General features: G+C 42.6%; 2 protein-coding genes across 2 annotated transcripts in view; one reads left to right on the top strand and one right to left on the bottom strand.

Annotated features, from left to right (window-relative positions):
- LOC133543159 (A disintegrin and metalloproteinase with thrombospondin motifs 7) overlaps positions 1-11,414 on the top strand; it is a 292,170-nt gene extending 280,756 nt beyond the window's left edge. Inside the window, exon 24 of the mRNA XM_061887652.1 lies at positions 9,016-11,414. Coding sequence (XP_061743636.1) covers positions 9,016-9,167 — 152 coding nt within the window. The 3' untranslated portion in view covers positions 9,168-11,414. The remainder of the gene's footprint in view (positions 1-9,015) is intronic.
- The window catches only part of calml4a (calmodulin-like 4a), a 42,823-nt gene that overhangs the window by 3,672 nt on the left and 24,781 nt on the right, over positions 1-14,370 (bottom strand). The window lies entirely within an intron of this gene.

The following is a 14,370-nucleotide window of genomic DNA, read 5'->3' as shown; positions in this document are numbered from 1 at the left end:
TTATTCCAAAGCTTTGGAGAGACCAATCTATGAACAACACATTCCAATCGCATCGCCCAAGTTTATCTGAAGACCCCCCCGGAAGTCTTGTCTTTTTCCATACTCCACTAAAAATAATATAAACAAACAGCTTGGGCCTTAAGAGCTTAAGTGAGCATTTTTCCTGGTATACACATCAGAGTCAAATATTTTAGGACTTGACAGATGCTAACTGTTAACATGTAAGCATGGTAACATTAGCATGCTAGCTATATTTGGCTAATTTTGCAGGAATCCACCTCAGAGTCATATATTTATGTACTTGATGCATGCTTACTGTTAGCACGCTAACTTTTGTTAGCATTTTTAGCTATTTTTCCAAGTATATACATCAGAGTTATATATTTTTGTACTTGATTGATGCTAACTGTTGACATACAATCGTAAGCATGTTTTTGTAGCTAATTTTGCAGGTATACACTTTTTTTTGTAACCTGGCACTTTATGTTTTAGTGTTTACACACAATTTCTACTGAATTTAGCTTTTTCTAGTTAATAATTGTGTTTCTTTCAATAATGGATTGCACATAAAGGGGATGCATACGGTTAAATAGTTATGTGCACTGAAGGAAACTGCTGAGCTGGGTTCTATGCAAGCCTCTTTTTGCCGCCAGATATTACTTTAATCCAGGAAAGCATGTTTTTTTGTTTTTTTTACCATCACCCATCGATAGAACTTTTGTCAAGTATGTGAATACGAGTCGACCGCTTACTGCCATTTCCTAAAGAGACAAAGCCAGGAAAAGAAAGCAAAGTCTAAGTGTTCGCTCAGCCAGGCCTGCAGTCTGCTGTGTTTCTTCAATATCTCAACATGCTCGTCTGTCTTTGCAATTTCATGAGCGTCTCACGGGGTGGAAAAACGTTGAGGTTCTCACGTACTCCGCGCTACAATCCAGACAACATTTCCAATATTGGATTTCACTTATCCATCCACAGCTTGGGTTATGATGAGTTTGCAATGTGTTTCCTTTTGCATTTCATACATCTGTTTTTTTAAAGTTTTTACGCTGCAAAAAAAGAAAAAAAAAAAAGATTCAAGCGTGATTTATTCAAAACAATCACGGTAAAAAAATAATAATAATAACTTTACTCAGTGGTAGCTTTTTTGCTAATAAATCCAAAAATCGGTTCGAGACACAGAGAAGACATTTATTTCAATGTTTATCAATCAATATTTACTAATATAGCCCTAAATCATGAGTGTCTCAAAGGGCTGCACACGCCACAACGACACCCACATTCGGGCAATGAAAAACTCAACCAAATGGGTCAATGAGAAACCATGCAGGGCACCGGTGCAATGGACGTGGAGTTTATATTTCCTTCGAAAGTAATAACGTACAATAGGCGTATATTTTCAAAGAAAATCAATTGCATTTCGTCATAAAGAGTTCTCTTAAGAATTAAGTTGTATATTATCTATAAAAAAACAAACACTTTTCAACACAAAATTCATTGATCATAGCTTACCAAAGTCGTACAAAAAAATGTTGATGTATTTTTGAGCGCCGTGTATAATGTTCTATATTTTCAATGGAACATTGTGAATGATTCTGTGTTGTGCGGGTTCCAGGGACCACCAAGGAAGGACATGGCTTTGAGCAGTATTTTCCACTAAGAAAAGTATTTTTCGGGTTTCTTTTCAGTCGCTCTCTTACGGGTTGCATGCGCTTCGTCTCGTTCCGTCGTCGTTTCTCCACGTCTCTCCCGGAATTTCACGACTGCCGCCCTTTTAAACAGTGCGAGAGGATTCATTAATCCTATACAGGTGCGCGATCCACACACCTCATCTCGATTGTGGCGTCGCTCCCAGCACGCCCAGCCTCTCTGTTTCGGACACTCGGCTCCGCCTCTCCACAAACATATAAAATGTTGTTGTTTACTTGAGTCATATTGCAGTCTACACGTATCTCTTATGTTTGACTGCCATCTACCGGTCACACTTATTATTTCACCATGTACCAAATAAAATAGCTTTGAGGTCGGTAAGCAAAATCAGAAATAAGGCGCACTGTCGAGTTTTGAGGGGGGAGAAAAGATTTTAAGTGCGCCTTTTAGTCCTGGAAAATTCGGTACTCAAGTAGAGAATCATCAGTACAAACACTAAAATGCATTTCCTATTCAGCCCAATTAAAACCACTGGTGTGTTTAAAAGGTGTGCAATGGCAGCAGGCACAGAACTGCTCTTGTCATGTTTCGTCCTTTAACGAGGGACCAGGGACCACCAGCCTGAGCGAAGGAGCGGCACTTCACTGTCAGGGACGAGTAGAGTAATGAATAAATAGCTTTGAGGCACAAATGGCAGATAGCCTAACTTGCCGCTCAACAACAAGCCTAATTAACCGCTCTACAATTTGGATCTGTGTGGTCTTGTTAAGGATGAATTACCAAACCATGTCTCAAGTTAGGGCTCTAATGAATCAATAAAGGCCGGACTGGATTAAAGAGGGTCCATGTGAAAAAGGGGACGTGTTCCTCAGGCGGTGTCCCTTTTTACACACTCGTAATTTAACTCAAAAGGTCAGCTTAGACTCGACGACTGCCCACATTTTGAGGTTCCGTCAATATCTGCAGACTAAGGGCTGCGTCACATAGCCCGCGTCCCGATTCGTTGAGTTCATATTCGTCAAAGTCAAGGATCTGGCCCTCGCGAATGAATTATCCATGGCCCCCCTATTTGATTAGTTTTAGAACCGGCCCGCAGGCCACAGTCGCCTGCTGCTGTTTTGCATGCACAAATACTCCCATCAGTGTTGGTGGTCGGAATTTTCAAAAGGGGGTCCCCATTAAGTCATAAAAAAAGGGGGGCCCGCGGGAAATTTTTGGGGTCCCACTTTTTTGAAAAGAAATGATATTTGTTCCAAATTGCCCCACACTGTGAACCCACACCAAAACAAAAAATGACGAATACATTTTGGGAGAACATCCACACCGGGACAAAACATAAACACTACAGAACAAATACCCAGAACCCCTTGCGGCACAAACTCTTCCGGGACGCTAAAACCCAGCGCCCCCGACTGCCCCCCACCCCAACCTCCTCATGCTCTCTCAGGTAGAGCGTGTCCCAAATTCCAAGCTGCTGTTTTGAGGCATGTTAAAAAAATATATATATATGCATTATCCTGTTATATCTCACATTCTATATTGTGTTTTGGAAAAATGTTGTCATGAACATTGCTTGAAAAAAATAATACAAAATAAAACATATTTTTATGCATATGTACATTTATTTAGTTATAGACATTCATTCACTTTCTTTTTTACTTCACCGCTGCCGAAATGTTTTTCTATATTTTTATCGTGATATTTTCAGAATGTGTTTGTTGTATTTCTGACCAAAGTAAGACAAAGAAAACAATCTAAAGTTGTCTTTATTTTTTAGTTATCATGCCATGATTTTAATAGTCCGGCCCGCGTGTGCACAGATTTTCCTCCATTTGGCCCCTGAGCTAAAATGGTTTAGTTGGACTTTTTTTTCACACACTTGTCTACTTTATCCCCGGCTAAAAAGTGTTTACGTCTAATGCAGGGGTCGGGAACCTTTTTGGCTGAGAGAGCCAAGAATCCAAATATTTTAAAATGTATTTCCGTAAGAGCCGTATAATATTCTTTTCAACACTGAACACAACTAAATGTGTGCATTTTTAAGTAAGACCAAAATTTCTAGATTATAATAGGTCTCTTATTCTTTGTAATAACATTGCTATTCTGAAGCTAACTGTGGAGGGGGCGTGGCCTGCGGGACTGCAGTGAAGCGGGTTGTTGCCAGGACCAGCCTCGAAATCAGCAACAGGTGCATAGAGGGCCCACCTGGGCCTTTTTATTTAATTTATAAGCAGCAGCCAGGAGGAGAGACGGGGTTGGGGCTGGAGCCAGAGTGCGAGCGAGAACGAAAGAGGAAAAAGACAATTGCTGGAAAGCAACTGAGAGACTTATTGAAAAATAAAAAAATATTGTAGCACTGAAACAGGCTCTCATGTCAGTGCTTGGTGGTCTGAAGAACCCCAAGGAGGGCAAACCCTAAACTAACAGATAATAAATAAATCACTTCTTACCCTTATTGGAATTTCTTGAACAAGTGCGGTAGAAAAAAGGATGGATAGATTAAAATGCATGAGCATGTTTTATATTTTGAACACTATTTTTAACAGTCTCAGCTCAGATTTATCCGAGAGCCAGATGCAGTTATCAAAAGAGCCACATCTGGCTCGCGAGCCATAGGTTCCCTACCCCTGGTCTAATGTGTAGTTCCCACACATATGCTAATAGGTAACGTGCATTAGCATGCTTACGTATTTTCGCTAGCATTTTATAGATTAGCATGCAAATGTAATCATGCTAATGTTTTATGATAGCTTTTCTGCTAATTTTTTATGTTTACACCTAAAAATGATGTTTAGTGATACCCAGGAGCTGTCAAGTTTATTTATATATATATATATATATATATATATATATATATATATATATATATATATATATATATATATATATATATATATATATATATATATATATATATATATATAAAATCAGTGACGTGATGTCAGGGGGGGCAAGTGAGGCAGTGCCTCACCTTGCCACCAGGAGGGGTAAAAGGCTTAACTATGAGATGTTCAAAAAACCGAGTAATAAAATAAGTTTGAATATTTCTCTTTTGGTGTATGCTTTCTATGTGATTTTGGTGTGGTTTCTGTATATTTGGATAATTTTCATGGTCAAAATCACGGAAGTTCTGTGTTTCCTGATCAAAAATAACGCTGCAGAACAGAAGTGAGGCAGACACAGGTGGTGCCTCCATGGCTACACACAAAGAGTATTGAGCGTGCGCGTGAGAGCGGGCGGTGCTTGATGCCTTGGGGAAAAGGCAGGCCATGAGGCAGCAAGTACCACTGCCTCAAAGTAGAGGGCGATATATTGTCAACTTGCAGTTCAATGCCTCAGCAGTAATCTGACTCGCCACACTGGGAGAAATGGGGGCGCTAAAGCTAGCAGACGCATGTCTCTCCAGCGGTAGTCAGACTTTTTTCTTTTAAATTGTATTTATAACAAACATGGCATTTTTATTAGAGTAAGCCAGCGTTTGTGGGTGTTATTGCTGCTTTAGATACAAATACAGAAAGGTAAGATACACTCACAATACTTGATTTATTTTGTTAAAAGAAAATGGGACCAAAAAGTTTACAATAACAACTTTGTCAAATACTTTTTGGACCGATTCGTCAAACCATAATATAATTATGATAACGTTTTTATGAAAGCAAATGACTCCCTTTGTTTTTTTGTTATTCAAATGTGCAACCTAAATCAACAATGGTTAGAACTGCTCATATGACTTTAAGTTAAAAAAAAAAAAAAAGAAGAAAAAAAAAACTACAAAAGTATCTATGCCTCACCTGGTTTATAGTTCACCGCACGTCACTGATATATATATATATATATATATATATATATATATATATATATATATATATATATATATATATGCTTGATGCCATGGGGAAAAGGCAGGCCATGAGGCAGCAAGTACCACTGCCTCAAGGTAGGGGGCGATATATTGTCAACTTGCAGTTCAATGCCTATGTTAATTGGGTGTCCATGCCAAATACGTGCCACGGCAAGAGATAAATACAAATAAAAAAGGTAGAATCGAATTAAACAAACCAAAATGACAACGACAAATACATCAGTTCAATGGACATTTGCATTCGGGGCCAGTAAAAACAACAAAAAGCATATTATCTATGTACAGGGCATTTTAGTCCAAGTAAAATTGAAGATTAGTTTCTTTTACATATTCAGGGAACGCACCCCATACTTCTTGACATTTTGAAGAAAAGCCATTCATTATCAGCCTGATCTTTTCCAGTTTAATCCAGCGGGCGTTGTGGCCTTCCAATTCAACACAATGAGTTTTCTAGCCAGCAAAGTAGTAAAAGCTACAAGATTCTTTTTGGACTTGTTAGGGAAGATGACTGAAGGTGGTACTCCAAATTGTCCACTTAGAGGACTCGGTTCAATCTTTTCACCAATGATTACAGACCAAGTATTAGAAATGTCTCACCAATAGTTTATAGGAGTGTCCCATTTAAAGCACCAGTTCCGTTGGCAGCAAAACAGGCCCAGAGCATAATACTAACACCACCATGTTTGACGGTAGGAATTGGTGTTCCTGGGATTAACGGCCTCACCTTTTGTCCTCCAAACATATTGCTGCGTATTGTGGCCAAACAGCTCAATTTTTGTTTCATCTGACATCACAGAGTCACAGATAAGACGGTCTGGATGAAAGTTATGTGGTAAGATGAAACAAAATTGAGCTATTTGGCCACAAAACTATGAGGTTCAAACACAGAACTATCTATTACACAAGACAAGAAGCAAGGAATCAGGCAGAGACAGAGTTAAATTTAGCTCATGAGGAGAAACTTTTTTTGGGCTGCACACTCAGTTACAGTCTCTCACCACGCTCTAAGGTACAGCCCCACGCGCTCCTCTATTTATTCAAGAGTTCCTTATTTAACATCACTGAGGCTGCCTCTAAAGGAAGTGGTCACACATATGCAAAGCAGCTCCAGTACATACGTGATGGAATGCGCTGGGGGCCTTGTGATTGCCTTGTCTCTGCTTCGGCTGCGTGCTGTCGTCTTATCTCCGTTGAGGTACTTGAAGTCCTTGGCTGTTAGGGGGCTAAAACAAACATCTGCGGCGAGAGCACCCCTCATATGCCGTGGAAGATAACAAGTTTTGTGCCCTTGCACGAAGCAGAAAAGAGCACAATAGATAATAACTATAGCAACGGCCTTTAAGCATAAGATTTGTGTGATAACTTCGTTATTCTAACAAATACCCAGCAATATGTTTGGAGGAGAAAAGGTGAGGCCTTTAATCCCAGGAACATCATTCCTACCGTCAAACATGGTGGTGGTAGTATTATGCTCTGGGCCTGTTTTGCTGCCAAATGGAACTGGTGCTTTAAATGGGACAATGAAAAAGGAGGATTTCCTCCAAATTCCGTGTGTCAAAAAACCTTCAAGTTCTGGTGTCAAAAAAAGAAAAGAAAAAACTTTTATTTTTTTAATATTTTTTTTTTAACAGTTTTTGTTCCATTTCTGCCGACTGATAACTTTCATTTTTGATATATGAAATCTAAAAAAAAATGTTCTAGCTTGTTATTGCTTCTTGGCAAGAAAAAAATGTTTTTTTTTGTATTCCAAATACATCAATATTTTTTTTATTTTTTTTTCAATTCCCATTCACAAAAAAGGAAAATTCAGTGACCAAAAGTAGAGATGTCGGATAATATCGGACTGCCGATGTTATCGGCCGATAAATGCTTTAAAATGTGGTATTGGTTTCAAAATGATCGGTATCGGTTTCAAGAAGTAAAATGTATGACTTTTTAAAACGCCGCTGTGTACACGGACGTAGGGAGAAGTACAGAGCACCTATTAACCTTAAAGGCACTGCCTTTGCGTGCTGGCCCAGTCACATACTATCTACGGCTTTTCACACACACAAGTGAATGCAAGGCATACTTGGTCAACAGTCATACAGGTCACACTGTGGGTGGCCGTATAAACAACTTTAACACTGTTCCAAATTCACCCCACACTGTGAACCCACACCAAACAACAATGACAAATACATTTCGGGAGAACATCCACACCTTAACAGAACATAAACACTACAGAACAAATACCCAGAACCCCTTGCAGCACAAACTCTTCCGAGACGCTACAATATACACCCCCCGCTAAAACTCAGCGCCCCCCACTCGGACCTCCTCATGCTCTCTCAGGTACAGCGTGTCCCACATTCCAAGCTGCTGTTTTGAGGCATGTTGAAAAAAACAAATAATGCACTTTGTGACTTCAATAATAAATATGGCAGTGCCATGTTGGCATTTTTTTTCCATAACTTGAGTTAATTTATTTTTGGAAAACCTTGTTACATTGTTTCATGCATCCAGCGGGGCATCACAACAAAATTGGGCATTATAATGTGTTAATTCCACAACTGTATATATCGGTATCAGTTGATATCGGTATTGGTAATTAAGAGTTGGAATATCGGATAACGGCAAAAAAGCCATTATCGGACATCTCTAACCAAAACATACTGTGGAGAGGCGGAGCCGACGGCGGGGCGGGCCACGCTGCAGCCCTGCCCAAAATGGCGGCAAGGAGGCGGAGAAAGAGGCTGAGCGGAGAGGCGGGTGATGGGAGCGACGCCGCAATGTAATTCAGGTGCTTGGATCGCGCACCTGCAGACAATTAACATTTTTCCTTAAGCTGCATAAAAGGGGAGAACGAGGAGAGATCAGGGCAGAAGGAGTTGGAGAGCCTGCAGCAGAACGTGAAGAGCGAGAGTTACAAAGTGAAGTGAAGTGAATTTTATATAGCACTTTTTCCTCAAGTGACTCAAAGCGCTTTACATAGTGAAACCCAATATCTAAGTTACTTTTAAACCAGTGTGGGTGGCACTGGGAGCAGGTGGGTAACGTGTCTTGCCAAAGGACACAACATCAGTGACTCGGATGGCGTAAACGGGGATCGAACCTGCAACCCTCAAGTTGCTGGCACGGCCGCTCTACCAACCGAGCTACACCGCCCCAACAAAGAGCGAGACACAAGAGCCGAAGACAGCGACGACGCGGCCAGCTGAAAGCGAGCGAAGAGCGAGCAGGAGAGAAGAAGCTGAAAAGCGACCCTGATCTGAAGACAAAGCTTATTTGAATAAATAAAGGAGCCAAACCTGCTCAAAGCAAGATGTCCTTCCTAGGTGGTCCATTGAACCCGCACGATGACAGCTTAAGACTGTCACACATACACTGACCCATTTAAGAACTGATTACCAGCAAAAACCTTTTGGGTAATTTTGTCCACACTTGGAAGTGGGCTTTTGACTACGCTGAGAAGCAAAAATAAATATTGTACTTTAATGTCACTTGTGTGTGTCTCCCTCCCACAGGAGCGTCTTGTCTTCGTGATCGTCTAACATCTCGCTTCTGTCAAACTCTGCACTGGTTGGGCCACTGCCAGCTGCCTAACGTGCGAGCGCAGTGCTGCAAAACCTGCAAGCAGCCTCCAGCATCAGGGCCCGGGAACACGGCTCACCAGTGAACCGAGACCAAGGTAACGTTTCCCCCCCCCGAGATGGTATTTGGATCATTACCTCTTCAACCAGCTCGCTGATGGCGGCACAAAGTGGGGAAAAAAAAGACGAACGAGACCATTCCCAAATGTTTACGGACTTCATCAGCTCAACAGACTCTACTTAAATCCTCTCTTCAGTAATAGCAGGAATGTAAATAATTATTTGCACTTTGTAAATAAGACCGCAATGGTGTTCTAGATTTGAGTGTCACTGACAAAAGGCTACAAAATATCAACGGTTTCCCATCAATTGAGCCTGCAAACTCCATTATATATTTACACAAGTAGACAAAGCACATTTATGGTCATTCATAGGTACAATAGTCTCTTGAATATATACACTATATGAGTTATATCACTAAGTAGGCACATAACACCATTGCCTGTTATTACCTCATTGGTATAACAGGTGGTTTGTTTCTATGTGCCCTCCCACGATTAAAGGGGAACATTATCACAATTTTAGAAGGTTTAAAATCAATAAAAATCCGTTTCAGTAGCTTATTTTATTTTTCAAAGTTTTTTTCAAAATTGTACCCATCATGGAATATCCCGAAAAAAGGCTATAAAGTGCCTGATTTTCGCAATCTGTAAATCCACCCGTCCATTTTCCTGTGACGTCACATAATGATGCCAATACAAACAAACATGGCGGATAGCACAGCAAGCTATAGCGACATTAGCTCGTATTCGGACTCGGATTTCAGCGGCTTAAGCGATTCAAGAGATTACGCATGTATTGAAACGGATTGTTGGAGTGTGGAGGCAGATAGCGAAAACGAAATTGAAGAAGAAACTGAAGCTATTCGGCGATCGCCTTCTAACCAACGTTTGCATATTTTGACCAGACCTCTGGAGCAACTTAAATCCGTCGATTGGTAAGCGTTTGTTTGGCATTAAATGTGGGTGGAGGGAAAGGCTGGATGCAAATATAGCTACAAATGTACATACAGCTAGCCTAAATAGCATGTTAGCATCGATTAGCTGGCAGTCATGCCGCGACCAAATATGTCTGATTAGCACATAAGTCAATAACATCAACAAAACTCACCTTTGTGATTTCGTTGATTTTATCGTTGGAAATGCATCTGGGCGGCATAGCTCGGTTGGTAGAGTGGCCGTGCCAGCAACTTGAGGGTTGCAGGTTCGATTCCCGCCTCCACCATCCTAGTCACTGCCGTTGTGTCCTTGGGCAAGACACTTTACCCACCTGCTCCCAGTGCCACCCACACTGGTTTAAATGTAACTTAGATATTGGGTTTCACTATGTAAAGCGTTTTGAGTCACTTGAGAAAAGCGCTATATAAATATAATTCACTTCACTTCACTTCACAGCTTTGAGTGTCGCAGGATATCCACACATCTCTGTGCCATGTCTGTCGTAGCATCGCCGGTAAAATGTGCAGACCAAACGGGGGACTTTCGCAATTTTTCACACTAGTGCAACTGAAATCTGTCGATTGGTAAGTGTTTGTTTGGGATTAAATGTGGGTGGAGGGAAAGCTGGATGCAAATATAGCTACAAATGTACATACAGCTAGCCTAAATAGCATGTTAGCATCGATTAGCTGGCAGTCATGCCGCGACCAAATATGTCTGATTAGCACATAAGTCAATAACATCAACAAAACTCACCTTCGTGATTTTGTTGATTTTATCGTTGGAAATGCATCTGGGCGGCATAGCTCGGTTGGTAGAGTGGCCGTGCCAGCAACTTGAGGGTTGCAGGTTCGATTCCCGCCTCCACCATCCTAGTCACTGCCGTTGTGTCCTTGGGCAAGACACTTTACCCACCTGCTCCCAGTGCCACCCACACTGGTTTAAATGTAACTTAGATATTGGGTTTCACTATGTAAAGCGCTTTGAGTCACTTGAGAAAAGCGCTATATAAATATAATTCACTTCACTTCACTGCTTTGAGTGTCGCAGGATATCCACACATCTCTGTGCCATGTCTGTCGTAGCATCGCCGGTAAAATGTGCAGACCAAACGAGGGACTTTCGCATCTTTTGTCACTGGTGCAACTTAAATCCGTCGATTGGTAAGTGTTTGTTTGGCATTAAATGTGGGAGGAGGGAAAGGCTGGAATCAAATATAGCTACAAATGTACATACAGCTAGCCTAAATAGCATGTTAGCATCGATTAGCTGGCAGTCATGCCGCGACCAAATATGTCTGATTAGCACACAAGTCAATAAAATCTACAAAACTCACCTTTGTGATTTCGTTGACTTTTATCGTTGGAAATGCATCTGCTTTGAGTGTCGCAGGATATCCACACATCTCTGTGCCATGTCTGTCGTAGCATCGTCGGTAAAATGTGCAGGCCAAACGAGGGACTTTCGCCTCTTTTGACACTGGTCCAACTTAAATCCGTCGATTGGTAAGTGTTTGTTTGGCATTAAATGTGGGTGGAGGGAAAGGCTGGATGCAAATATAGCTACAAATGAGGCATAACGATGCAATATGTACATACAGCTAGCCTAAATAGCATGTTAGCATCGATTAGCATGCCGTGCTAATCCACGTAAATCAACTTGAATCCGTCCCTGTTCGTGTTGTTACAACCTCCGACAACACACCGACGAGGCATGATGTCTCCAAGGTACGGGAAACAGTCGAAAAAACGGAAAATAACTGAGCTGATTTGACTTGGTGTGTGTAATGTGGTGGAGAAAATGGTGGATTGCTTCCCACTGTGACGTCACGGGTGAAAGGTCATCGCTCTGACAGCGAACAATTGAAAGGTGTTTCGATCGCCAAATTCACCCTTTTAGAGTTCAGAAATCGGTTAAAAAAACATATGTTCTTTTTTCTGCAACATCAAGGTATATATTGACGCTTACATAGGTCTGGTGATAATGTTCCCCTTTAATGGTGGGTAACGAATGGGTTACTTTTATAAGCACCGACCGAATTCGGTCAGTACTATGATGTGTCCATGCACGTGCCATATTTTGATTTGTCACTTACGGCCCAGGCTCAAACACTTAGCGAGGAAACAAGCACTCGAGAGGCACCGAATTGCCCATCCATCCATCCATCATCTTCCGCTTATCCGAGGTCGGGTCGCGGGGGCAGCAGCCTAAGCAGGGAAGCCCAGACTTCCCTATCTCCAGCCACTTCGTCTAGCTCTTCCCGGGGGATCCCGAGGCGTTCCCAGGCCAGCCGGGAGACATAGTCTTCCCAACGTGTCCTGGGTCTTCCCCGTGGCCTCCTACCAGCTGGACGTGCCCTAAACACATCCCTAGGGAGGCGTTCGGGTGGCATCCTGACCAGATGCCCGAACCACCTCATCTGGCTCCTCTCGATGTGGAGGAGCAGCGGCTTTACGTTGAGTTCCTCCCGGATGGCAGAGCTTCTCACCCTATCTCTAAGGGAGAGCCCCGCCACCCGGCGGAGGAAACTCATTTCGGCCGCTTGTACCCGTGATCTTATCCTTTCGGTCATGACCCAAAGCTCATGACCATAGGTGAGGATGGGAACGTAGATCGACCGGTAAATTGAGAGCTTTGCCTTCCGGCTCAGCTCCTTCTTCACCACAACGGATCGATACAACGTCCGCATTACTGAAGACGCCGCACCGATCCGCCTGTCGATCTCACGATCCACTCTTCCCCCACTCGTGAACAAGACTCCTAGGTACTTGAACTCCTCCACTTGGGGCAGGGTCTCCTCCCCAACCCGGAGATGGCACTCCACCCTTTTCCGGGAGAGAACCATGGACTCGGACTTGGAGGTGCTGATTCTCATTCCGGTCGCTTCACACTCGGCTGCGAACCGATCCAGTGAGAGCTGAAGATCCCGGCCAGATGAAGCCATCAGGACTACATCATCTGCAAAAAGCAGAGACCTAATCCCGTGGCCACCAAACCGGAACCCCTCAACGCCTTGGCTGCGCCTAGAAATTCTGTCCATAAAAGTTATGAACAGAATCGGTGACAAAGGACAGCCTTGGCGGAGTCCAACCTTCACTGGAAATGTGTCCGACTTACTGCCAGCAATGCGGACCAAGCTCTGACACTGATCATACAGGGAGCGGACTGCCACAATAAGACATTCCGATACCCCATACTCTCTGAGCACTCCCCAATTGCCTCAAAGTAATGCTGCCAGTTTCAATGCCAACAACGCAAGTGTGCCTGATTAGAAAATGTGAGGCTTCACTTTTCCAAAAAAGTGCTAGCTTTCTGCTAATTTATATGCTATTGATTAGCATTGACAATTTTACATGGTGATTTCAACAACTCCAAATTGAGTAATGGTAACACTTTAGTATGGGGAACATATTAACCATTAATGAGTTGCTTATTAACATGCAAATTAGTAACATATTGGCTTTTGAATAGTCATTATTAAGTACTGTGAACGGCTTCCTGCCGCCATCGTGTGGGTTGCATGGATCAGTAACGGAGGACCTCGCTTTGCACAGGTTTGACTCTTTATTTTGCAAATAAAGTCGCTTGCAGTGTCAGTCGGTCGCCTCCTTCTCTGCTAGCGCCGGTCTCCTTTTCAGTCGCCCGTCTTCCTGTGCTGTTCTTGGTCTCTCAGTGGTTCTCGCTCGTCTGATCGCTCGTCTGGTCTTTCGTTTGATCGTTTGTCTCTGTCTTTCTCCTTCTGCCTCGATTGCTCCTCCTTCTCCCCTTTTATACAGCAGTAGAGGATGCACAGATTGAGAGCAGGTGTGTGTTTTCCACACCTTGCTCCGATTGCTGCAGCGTCGTTCCAGGCGCGCCCCGCCTCTCCGCTCCGCCTCCTGGCCGCCATCTTGAGTAGGACCACGGTTTGCCCTACCCTGTTGTCGGCCCTTCGGCGCCACCTCTCCACAAGTACTTATTAATGCCTTATTCTGCATGGCCTTATTATACAACCAGTAAGCCATTAACTAAGAGTCTTCCCTCAATAACCTCAGAATTATTGCTCTTTAGTAACCCTAACCCTAACCCTTATATGTTCCCCCTAGTGTTCAAATTTGTTCATTTTCCTGAGGCAAATCTCCTGAAGGAACCAATAAAGTACTATCTATCCATCTATCTATCTATCTATCTATCTATCTATCTATCTACCGATCTATCGATCTGTCATGTCTTTTTGATCATGTCTTGTTTGGCTACGTACTGTTGACCTTCGGACTCTTTAAGTTCCTGTTTTTTTCCACTCCCTTGTCTG

Source organism: Nerophis ophidion, linkage group LG25, assembly GCF_033978795.1.
Source record: "Nerophis ophidion isolate RoL-2023_Sa linkage group LG25, RoL_Noph_v1.0, whole genome shotgun sequence".
NCBI classification, from domain to species: Eukaryota; Metazoa; Chordata; class Actinopteri; order Syngnathiformes; family Syngnathidae; genus Nerophis; species Nerophis ophidion.
The sequence above is the reverse complement of the archived record's forward strand: the minus strand, read 5'-3'. Positions and strand labels throughout refer to the sequence as shown.